At 33.8% G+C, this 12248-nt stretch overlaps 1 protein-coding gene across 1 annotated transcript in view; it reads right to left on the bottom strand.

Moving 5' to 3' along the window:
* LOC105367396 (organic cation transporter 1) overlaps positions 1–12248 on the bottom strand; it is a 31110-nt gene continuing 18862 nt past the window's right edge. Inside the window, exons 3-9 of the mRNA XM_011506093.1 lie at positions 6936–7194; positions 6673–6764; positions 6086–6289; positions 5481–5733; positions 3801–3932; positions 2756–3113; positions 1–419 (exon numbers count right to left, since the gene is read on the bottom strand). Coding sequence (XP_011504395.1) covers positions 65–419; positions 2756–3113; positions 3801–3932; positions 5481–5733; positions 6086–6289; positions 6673–6764; positions 6936–7194 — 1653 coding nt within the window. The 3' untranslated portion in view covers positions 1–64. The remainder of the gene's footprint in view (positions 420–2755; positions 3114–3800; positions 3933–5480; positions 5734–6085; positions 6290–6672; positions 6765–6935; positions 7195–12248) is intronic.

Genomic DNA, 12248 nt, shown 5'->3' on the forward strand with positions numbered 1-12248 from the left:
AAAATAAGAGACGTCCCACCCTACTTTCCGTCGGCTTTCAAGCTTGCTTATCTTCTTCTACCCCTCATTTTTCGCTACGTATCCCGACGACGGTGGAGCGCACAGGGCCCTCGACGACGATGGCGCGTCGGCGCTCGACCCTCGGCACCGTTCGGCTTAAGTTTACCTCCTCGTTGCTTGAACCGTGTGACAAGCAGCTCCGACTCTCCAACAAGTGGCTCTCGTTGTTGGTGCCATTCCTGGTGCTGCCGCTACTGGAGCTACTGCTGGGGCTGCTACAGGGGCTGATGCCGGATCCGAGGACTGGGGCGACCGATGGGACCTCGGCGCCGTCTCCCGAGCTCGAGGTCCGACGCTCGAGACCTCCGTTGGCCAGGTACTTTAGCGGCATGTGCTCCGACTCCTCGCGCTTCTTTGTCCTGCGAACAACGTTAACATTATCTGCTGCGTTGTATTTTCAAGTTTTGTTTTTTTTTTTTTTTTTTTTTTTTTTTTTCCCTTTTTTCAATGGAGCGATGGATTTTGTTTTGTAAATTCATCCAGAAGAGAGGAGGTTTGCTGTATTATTAAGTCGTGCCCTATTGTGATTAAATGTTTTGCATTTGATACTTTGGATATTGAATACGTAACGATATTTTGCGTATCAATGTTCAAATTAACGATTTGGTCCCAAGTTTCAAATAAAATAAAATCTACCCTCCAAATCGAACAATTTAGCTTATTTACTCTTTTATAAGTGTGTGCGCATAATACTAATTCTACACATATAATTTTACGCACGCTATTTCACTTCATTTGCAATGTATTATATACCGAATGAAAATTTGACTAATATTGTATCAATAAGAATATTAAGATTTTTTTTTACAGATATTTGTTACATTAATAATAATAAGTTTGTAAAGACAAAAATCTCATAAAGTAAGACTATTATTAACGTAGGCTTAGAAAAACTTATCAATTCTGATAAATAATGAATAGATTTCAATTTTTTTCTCTTCTTTTATCAATTTTATCAAAGAAAAACATTAATTTAATAGGAATGCAATATCCAATTAAAATAATAATTGTTTTTATATATTGTAAAAGTCAGTATTTGAATTGTACAATTTAGAGAATTATATAAGTAATATATTATTAAAATATAAACGATACAATTACTCCGTAAAATATACTAAAATATATAAAAATTGTATTTAAATTATATTTCATGTTACATTTTACGTGTGACAAGACGATTGTAACAATCATTGTATTGTATCATTGCTCTTAACAAGTACATTTGGTATTGTAAATGGTTAAGTAGATAAAATTGTCGCATTTCGACTCATGCTTATTCTTATTTAAAGAAATTGATTATTTTAATGAAATACTAGAGAAAAGAGTTCTTTGTTTGAATGATTTGACGATTCAAATTTTTAAAAGGCTTGACATTTCAACAAATCGTTAAGAAAGAAAAGTGCTGTAGAAAGTATTTTTTATGGTAGGAACAAAGGCATTAGTAAATTAGTAAAAATTAGAGAATTAAGTTATTTGAAAAGTAAGGAGGTAATTTCAAACAATTACAAATATGAATGATGAAAGTATAATGGTGAAAGTAATGAGCGTGATTTAAATAGCTTTGCAGCTTTAATTTCATAATATAAGCTCTAGGCTGCCGTGTTTTAAGTAGTTTTGTCATTGCTTTGAGAGAAATTAATTCATAACGTTTGAGAAAGCACAAATGAAATAGGGATTAAGAGATCTCTTTTTCCAATTAATACGCAAACACTTTAGTTGACGCTCGTCTTATTTGTAAGATTCTAGTTCATAAATGAAATAATTCCTATTGGGAATTCATTAGGATTGTGCTTATCTCAGATTCGAGCGTTGAAAAATCTTGTCATTAAAATAAATGCTGACAAATTGTATTTACAACCATCATAAAATATATCTGTATGCAAATAGTAAAGATTGGCTAGTATGCGGATGTTTTATGTCATGTTTACGCGTACGTGCGTATTATTACGATCGTGACTAAATAGAATCTAAGTGACAAAGGCGAAGACTTTTTTTAGCTATTGCTCGTGCACGAATAAGCGCATATGTGTGCATCGGTGAATACATGCGTCTGCATATATAAATAAATTTAAAGCTTTTACGGCAGAGCGCTCAGTGTAAAATAATTTAACCGTAAGTCATTTAAGTTTCGATGAAAAAAATTTCAGGAAAGTTAAAAATATCGATAATACGAGAATTACGAGAGAATAAGACAAATAATAATAACAAGGGTTTTCCATTATTTTTTTTTTTTTTTTTTTTTTTTTTTTTTTTTTTTTGCAGTCCTATGACAGATTATCCGTTAATTCAGTTAATATTTCTTCGAATTTAGTAAATAAAAATTTGTTGAACTCCGCCCCCATTTTAACGCCCTTGTCAAGTAATCGTAAGGAAAACATTAACGTTATGTGAAGTATAGATGCATGTAAGCTGTAACGAATGCTAAAAATGACATTTATGCAGCAACGTATCTAGCTAACAAATAATTTTCTTGCAAAAGAAAATTATTTACAATGATAGTGACCGCAACACCCTTAATACTCAATTCCGAACGAATTTCTAGCAACTCTTTAATTCTGTGAAATAATCAGGCCACCGGAATATGCGGTAAAATGTCATGTACAACGACTAGGCAATGTCGCTGTGTGCGTGATCCATATGGCGATGCGCAAATCGCTCTTAAAACTTCGCCAATTCATGACAATGTCGGACTTACTTGGCGGGCAAGGTTGGGCACGACCAGAGCTTGAAGTCCGCGCCAAAAAGCTCGCCCTCCTCGATCGTTTGAGGGAGATGGATGTTGAGAGTCTCGGGCAGGAATATGGAGGTGATGGCCCCGGCGACGCTGAGTGAGCCCATGACGATGAGGGGCAGCACCCTCCAGTAGACCGCCAGGTGGACGATGTAGGGGAAGGTGAGGAGACCGATGCCGGCGATGAAAGAGGCGATACCCATCGCCTGCGACCTCAACACCGTCGGTAGCAGCTCCCCGACGAACACGTAAAAGACGGCGAAGGACGCGGCGATGCCGAACTTGCCGACCATCGCCAGCGATACCGTCACCCACACAGCATCTGTCGTGTTAGTCGCATTATTTCTCCTATTTTTCGATCGAGGACTATCGTTATTGCACGAAACTATCTATATTTGTTTGTTCGATTATTGCCCGTTGCTGGACGGATTTAGTGGATCGTTGTTTTGTCTTATTATCGGCAAATGTGCGAGCGAAGCGACGAAATGTTAAAATCTTTATGATCTACACGAAGAAATACTATTATACATTTGACATTGTGGATGTCTTAAAAGAAAGAAAAAAAAAGAAAGGTAATTACCTAGTTTTATGGGAAATGCAATGGATGGGCAATCGGTGACGATATTATAAAATATTAAATTTTGGAGAAACGATTGTACAATGAAATATAAAATTCTCTTAAAAATTTGGGTGAATTTTTATTTTAAGCACTTGTATATAAATTATCGATTTTCGTATTCCTTTTTTTTTTTCAACTTTACCTTGTCGTTGATTTTAAAAACAAAAGAAAAAACAAATTACTTTGATCGTTTGGATGTAAATTTGGCTTCATATCGTCATTATCTTAGGCACTCGATTACTTAAATGGCCTGATAATTAATTTTGGCATTCCCATGTAACTAATCATTACGATATTCAAGCAATACGCGAGCTCAGCTCAAATCCATCGGTAATTATTAATATCAAGTCCTAGAAAATTAATAAAATTTATAATTGTAAACGTTCAAACCTTCGGGAACGAACATGCAGGAGACACAAGCAACTCCACCAAGAAGCATCGTCATGCACAGGACCCATCGCCTTCCTAATCTATCCATAGCATACCAAGTAACAATATACGATGGGATTTCAACTACTCCGCCTGTTTCAAGCAAATTAATAAAGTAGATTAAAGAGCAATAACTTTTTTAAAAAATTTTCGTAAATTGTTGCTTATTGTAAATAATACTGCAACTTTACACTTAAGTTCTCATAATAGTTTGGTTATAACAGTTTGATATATCTTTATGTTGTACAAGTTCGAAGGAAAATCTTTTCTAGCTTAGCCATAAATTGTTTTTACTTATTTATGTATTATATAATTATGTTTATTTATAGTAATACATTTAATTTATTTATCTTCATGTCCAATATAAGATTTTAATGCCTTTTAAAAATGATCAAATTTTATAAATAGACGATAAATTTTATATATTAATTAATCATAATTCTTTGATTATCTTAAATTATCGATAAATCAATAACATCATTAAACGTCAATATAAGTAAATCCATAAATTCATGTTTTTCGTTCGATTTAGTCATCGTTGCTACTTCAATTCGAAATTATTTTTCAATGCACGAAACAATAATAATGAAATTGAGGATATTTTTGTATGGCCATTATTATTTTAGACATTTCCCTCGATCGTTTTCAATTGACTATATTATGTAAGAATAGAGTAGCATTTTGCATAATCCATTGACAATTAAACGGTATTCATTATGTTGTATAACTTGCAGCTTACTCTTATCGAGTTATGTATTTGATCATCGTAAGAACGTTTTGCAATCAATTGCCTCTCATTTGTTTAAAGGCATAATAAATATTTGAAATAACATATAGATTAATTTAATCATAAAATAATAATATTAGATTTCAGAATTATTTAATGAAAAGAATAAAGTAAAACAGAATAAAACAATCCTTATTTACTGATTAATTCAATTAGTTATTACTATTAATTATTTCTGTATTTAAGTTTATGATCAATTGTGCAATATAAGCGATATTTTTTTTTATCTAATATAATAACTTTAGTAAATTAAATGTTCATCTGTACTATATATTTCTTAACGGATATTTAACATTATAAAAACGTCAAAATATAAAAAATTTTAACTTTCTTCCCTGTAACTTAAAAGAAAGTAGACAAATTTGTATGAAACTGTATATCGTTTTATTGTGTTATTTTTATTTTCGAACATATTATTATTGAAAATGCTATCTCAGATTATTAATGAGAGCTATTACTATATGAAAGAAAAATATCGTTATCTTATTGCAAATCGTAAATCGATCGATTTTTCGACACAAACTTATTCGAGAATTACATTAAATTTCTCCACAACTTAAAAGAATAAATAAAAAAAAAAGAAAATAAATAAATAAAAAAAAAAAAGAAATTAATATAAGCCTGCAATTAAGAATATTTATAACATTATATAATTTTACAGAGAGGCTATTTGAATTAATTTTTTTATTTTGTAATTTAGCAAAAGTTGACGTTAGCAAAGTTAACTTGCTTAAAAAAGTCGCTTATCGCATATTCTTATCATTAATTTAAAAATGCATACGATCATCAATCACGAGGTGTTTAGTAAGACTATAAAAATTGAAATAATGAAAGATCATCGTGATAATACTTGCCTATGAAAAAAGCGAGATAATCTGAAACTCCAAGATTCGTTGTGTTGTAAGAAAGTCCATTGTAGACGACGGCATTTGCAACCCAGTCGAAAGCCAGAATGAAAAACTTTTTTCGAATATTTGGATTTCTTAGTAAATCCATGGGCGTCGCCGAGATCGATTGTACCCTGTTTTCCGACTCGAGATCCACTGCTGTTAATTCGCCGGAATTTCTGCCGTTGCAAGCGATTCCTTGTCTTCGCATTATTTCAAGCTGAAACATTTATATTACAGCATCCGAGGTTTTGATAGAATTCGTTGTTTCTAATGTCATTCCGATGTGGTTTCATATTTCTTTTTTTTCTTCTGTATATGTGTATATATATATATATATATATATATATATATATATATATATATATATAGAGAAAAGAGCTAATGTTGCTTATAAGCCGAAGGTGCTGCATCAACCCCGTAGTAAAATTACAGGTTATTAATTTCCTTACCAATAAATAAATAACACATTTTATTTGTTCTTATCGCGCTACACAAAAATCGCGCATCATCAAAATGATTATCAACGATTAAATGTTTTATAAGCCAAATATCGCAGTATAAATATTTACCTCCATTGTCCGAAGAAAATTTGGAGGCACCGGTTTACCATTGATTCTAGCCATTGTTTGTACAATTACTTCCGCCTCGTCGATTCTGTTTTTACTAAGTAACCATCTTGGTGATTCTGGGATAATCCAATAATAACTAAATAGTAAGACGAATGGTACGGAAATAGCCAGCGAAAGTGTATACCAATTCCTTAGCAAGTAACTCTACATTTAATAAGACAAATAAACGTTCGTATAATAAACATTAACATTATCGTGCATAAACGGTAAACGATATCGGCGATTTTCAATAAAAATCCTATGCATTTTAATTTCTCGCTGTTTAATAATCTTATACTTGCATTACAATTTCATAATTTTAGCATTATTTTAATAATATCAGGCTAACGACGATGGTAAGAAATAAATAATGCAATTCGCGTTAAATGTAAGCCAATGGCCTCTCAATAGAAAAGCACTTAATTATTGGCATTCGATTAGTAAAAAAAAAAAAAAAAAAAAAAAAAAAATTTACTTTATTGAAAGGATGTTCGTGTGGCTCTAATGCATATATCATTTACGGATAAAACCTTGTGATTTTCACTTACTAAAAGCGCCAGCAATGACATGGCTGTAGCAAAAAAAATACATATCACCATACCAGCGAATGTCCTGTACCTCGGACCCATTAGCTCAAGGGCTAAAAAACAAAAAAAAAAAAAAGAAAAGAAAACAATGGAAGTTTTGAGTAAAAATTGAGAGGGAGCAGTATGAAAAAAATGCCAATTATAAATACGTAAACAATATGGATATTGCATAATCTGTGGAACATATAGATATATAGCTCGATGGATATTTCTTATGCACTTACCCAGAATGAAAGGTATCTGATAAATGGCAGGAAAAAATAGACCGTTAATGGTCCTTAACGCGGTGTACACGACATAATTCGGACTGAAACTTGTTGCTATTGAGAATATAACCTCGAGGAAGATGATCGCTAAAAATGCCGTCCTCCTGCCCCATTTGTCGGCTATCCAGCCGAATACGACGTTGCCGAAGAGGCTGCCCACAAAGAAGAAGGTTGTCGATGTCGAAGGCCACCAACTGTTGTCGCATACGAGATCTAGCTATGTAAATGTAGAATGCAATTACAATGTCAGCGTATTATGTAGATATTTATTTTGGAAAATACCCGTGCGACTCTTTTGTCTCTCTTAATGTCGTTATCATGGGAATGCTGGGAGAGGTTGCAACGCTGCCCGAGAAGTCAATTTCCATCGCTTTCCATCGCTCGCTTCACTTCAATTACTTATTTCTTCCGTGATTTATAATAAGTACGAGATAGGGAGATAGAGATACGAGATATTTTAACACCGTACGCGGCTAAAGCTTTTCGACCACCAACCACTAATGAAGTCTCCTTTTTTAATTACACGGGGATTATAATACTGCGAGAGATTCTTTCGGATGCACGAAACTTTGGGAATTCGGAGCGAACAAGAAAAAGCGCGTAAATAAATTTTACATAATCATTAATCAAATAGCTAAAGTATGTGTATATTAAGTGCATACAATGAAAACTTATCAATTATCATTATAATGGCCTATATGCGTTGTGTAAAGGACTAAGGAATTCTGTGTGTCGATATAACACGTTTTAATATCTGATATTCTAATGAAAACTTGGCATAGTCCGTCTTCTGATGTAGTATAATGTCAATTATGTAATCCGTTGTCATTGTAAAATGTGCATAATATGATTTTTAGTAAATTGACAATAAGCTAATTGTTATAATAGACCGTATAATAATACGGTGACAATGATAAACAAAAAACGATCTTATTTATAAGGAAAATTCTTTGGCGAGTGTTATGAGTTTCGTAAAATGGCATGGTAAATGAATGGTGGCAATTGAACTGATTTATTAGTCGAAAATCGAGTTAATTTCAGCAAATCAAACGCTCGCAATATTCATCTGCAATGTAGGAAACATTGAGTTAGGCCAATTACTCATTTTCGTCGGGCGAATCGCGTTAAAAGGACGTTAATCGGACATATCTGACACGTCGGAATAAAATACGTCCGGCTTGAGGCTCGCGTTTGTGTGAAACGTCCGACATGGGATTCGAGCATTAGTTCGCACACACGTATTTGATTAGCAAGGAACTTAATTTTCCATCTTTTTGTCTACAATTGATTTTCGGATAAAAATTGCATTGCGTAGCAGTTGATTTCAATTATTCGGATCGGATTAATCATGATTTCCATCGATACAGTGAATACGTAATATTATTTACCATGATAATAACAATATTGAATTGAAAAAAGGCTCGCATTGCAATCTAATTTATTATGCTAACATACCCGATGGAACTTCATACTTTGATTTATCATCGACGCACCGAAATTACAACATCGTTAGGTAATTTAAAATCAATATTTTTTAATTAACTTCAATACGAATGATACGAAGCTCTTGATTATATGTTTGATCTTATAATTTTTCTTATTAATGTTACAGGACTACATTTTCATGTTATTAAAGCAGGGAACATTTATAAATCAGTGGGAACAAAACTTATCGAAAAGTGCGTCACGAATGAACGAAAAAACGTTATATTTCGTTAATTTCAAGTTTGTAAAGGGGGAGGCGCGGATCGAAATAACCGTATAATGTATTTGAGAGGATGTTGTTGAGTAAGTTAGAAAGTGAGTAAGCAGACCTAGAGAGCTCAAGCTCAGCTTATAATCGCCGCCGCGTATTTAATTAAATCTCACAGCCTTGATAATACGAAGTTCATTCTCATGTTTTTGCAAGCAGAATCCATAATCAGCTCAGCACTTGCCTACCTTTGAGTCGCATTAATGCAAAAGTAATTTCATTAGTACATTATATCATTACGATGTGAAGCGAAGGCCACTTTCCCGCCGAAATCAGCAGTGCCGAACTCAGCGAATCACGATTGATTTAAAACACGAACATTCGTTATGTGGGAGCGAGTAGGACGATTAAAAGCAACCGCGACGTATAAATGATCCAAGTTCGTGAGCATTGGGCTTCTGTGTTTGTTGGCTAATGCAAATAATCCATCGACCGTATTCTTCGGACGTATGTTACGAGGCCTCGTTTAACGTTAAATAACCAAAGTAAAACAGGCCAATGTGCGATGGCTGCTCGATTGCGGACTCACGGGGTGTATCGCTGCTCTGATAATAATCCAGTCGAATTCCGGACCGCTGCTACTGCAGTTTCCCGGCGCGTCGCTTTGTTGAGCGCACGTGTTAGTGACGGAGGAGTGTGCGTTACGAGTGTGTGGCGTAACTAGGGTAAATGGCCTAATAAGTGGCCTCATCGACAATCGAGCGGACATTGCTACGTGTGCCTGCCTCAACGGCCAAGGATTTCCCTCGCTCGTAAGGATCATTTTCCCCTCGGTCAAACATTCGGCTATTACTTGTAGTTTTTGAGCAGCGGCTCAACGTATGTGTGTCACCGATGGATTATCGATAGGTTATCTACTCTGATTTTATTTCGAATGAGCTCCTATGATAATTTAATCCTCCCATTCGCGTATTCTTATATTATACATAGAGTTTCTTTTTGTTTTTAATTAACTTGTAAACACGTAGAAATTCTTAATACGCATAGGCTGAAGAAATTGAAAAAAAAAAAAAAAAAAATTAATTTTTGTAAAATAACAAATTTTTTATAGAAAATGGATTTTCTTAATTGTTGGAATATTGCCGCGTTATCTCGACAAAATAATGTATGAACAAGAATTCCAATTAAATATTTCAATTTCTTCGGCAAAACGTACGTTTTACGACTTCCTCTAGAAGAATTTAAAGGTGTTAAAAGTATTTTAGAAAAAATAACACTCAATGTCTTTGAAAATACGGAAAGAGGTAGCGCTCGTTAAATTGCTTTAAAACAAAATTGTGTTTCAGTATGATTCTAAATAAAACAAATGCGCGAATAAACAAAGACATTTATTTATCAATTAATAAAAAATTTCGTTCTATCGAGCACAATATTTTATGTTTATATTTTATGCTTTATTTGTGTAAAAAAATTTTCACCGTAATTTCAAATTTAGAGTGCTTGCTACGTGAAAAGATGAAAAGCTTAATTATATTTATTATTTGTAAAATTTGCAATAATTATCTAGATAATGAAATTCGACGCTTACAGTGCATTTATTACTGACACTGACGCGTAAGAGTATGAAAAACTTGTGCTTTTATGAATTTACATTAACGAACTTGTCCATGTTGTTTATCTCCGTATGAATTTCTTATCGAATAACAAAATTCCATGATATGCAAACGATAAATCTACGCGATCGAATTGAAACGTTCACGAGGAAAATATTTAATGGAATAATTTTCATTTTGGAGGCAAAGTACAGGATATGATGGTCTATAATACATCGTTGAAGAATTTGTCAAGAGGCTAGACGACACTTGACATGGTTTGTAATATTCCATATTGATAAATGCAGCGCTCTTAAAAACATGTGGTTTGCGACTATTAATATCGAATTGAAATACTAAAATGATTTTATAAAGACCAACAAATCGGAACTGAAGAAGACCGAACGCTCGTTTTCGGTTTGCCTAAAATAAGTTGAAGATTTCGTAACCCCAAGATTATTCGCATACTCACCTACTTTTTCCATCGCGATCGAAGGCAATAAATTTCAAAACTTAAAACGTTTACATCTTAAAGTTAAAATACCTAAATGATAAAATAATGAAAAGTAAATACGAGAAGATTTTATTCAAATTACTTGGAATTCAAAATAATAGCTTGAAAATAATAATATACGGAAAAAGTATAAGCTACTCTCGATTGACAAAAAAATTTTTTAAATAACGAATTATTTTTCGATAATTGTCTCGTTTAAAATAAGTTAGCTATGCTTGTCCTTTTTGTATAAAAATTTATTCTTAAAATTTACGTATTCTTAGATAACTTTTTGTAAATAACAAGTTCTACAAGAAATTGAAACATGTTCCAACTATCAAAGAAAATTATTTTTTTTTAGTTTGAAAACATCATTTTATATAAATAATGGTTGCTATATATAACATTTTTGCTCACTATTATAATATTAATTTTAACCGGATAATATTTTCTAAAAAATAGTAATATATATGTGGAGAGAGAGAGAGAGAGAGAGAGAGAGAGAGAGAGAGAGAGAGAGAGAGAGAAAATAGTTTATGATGCTTTCAAATTTATCGTCTCAAATATGAAAAATAACCTAATTATTTAAAATCAAACAACAACATTTCATTAATAAATATAATACATTTTTTCATCCACTTTTATAATTCAAATAAAATTGTAATTGAATAAAATTCACTGTAGATCTACTATTAGATACGATGCTTTACAACGAATTTAAGAAATGTGATGCTGGCTAAATGATGGTCTAAACAATCTGATTTATATAAGAAGCTAACTTGTAAGTATAAATGTATATAACTTATACATATAAATATGCATGCGTGTGTGTACAGAGCTCATGCTCCATGGTCGAACGGCACGAGCTGATGTGAGTATTACGGGTATCGTATAAATGCCTCGGAATTAAATAAATAAAAGTAGCTCGATAAACGAGTAGCTATTTGAAAATGTCGACGAGGAGCTGGCAATCGAATGGAAATTGTCAATAAAACTCCTAAAAATAATAAGATGTAGTTGTGCATTAGGTAGACGGTGCTTCAATAGCGAACGTTCGAGAAGAGGACGAGCGGAGAAAAAATGGAGTGGCTTGACAGTGTGTGAGCGAGCGTGCGAGCGAGTCAGAAATAGAGAGCGTCAATGTCCGTCTCGGTGTTTGCGCGTGGCTCCCACAGCGAGGTGTCCATCACCCTCGATTGACAGGAGGAACGTGCCCCCCTTTCTCTCCAAGAGCCCCTTAGTCCATCCCTCCCCGTCCCTTGCGAGCTTTTGCAAGCGCTGCTGCGAACCAAGCCAACGAATCGCGCGTCTTTCCTGCCTCGTCCTCGGCCGTTTCACCCAACACTTTCGGCGGCTATTCATCATTGACGCTCATTCTCCTCCTCCTCCTCCTCATTTTCCTCCTCCTCCTCCTTTTCCTCCTCATCCTCCTCCTCATCCTCATTATCCTCCTCCTCCTCATCCTCCTCCTCCTCCTCCTCATCCTCCTCCTC

The sequence above is a fragment of the Ceratosolen solmsi genome, unplaced genomic scaffold, assembly GCF_000503995.2.
Source record: "Ceratosolen solmsi marchali unplaced genomic scaffold, CerSol_1.0 scaffold7, whole genome shotgun sequence".
Taxonomy (NCBI): Eukaryota; Metazoa; Arthropoda; class Insecta; order Hymenoptera; family Agaonidae; genus Ceratosolen; species Ceratosolen solmsi.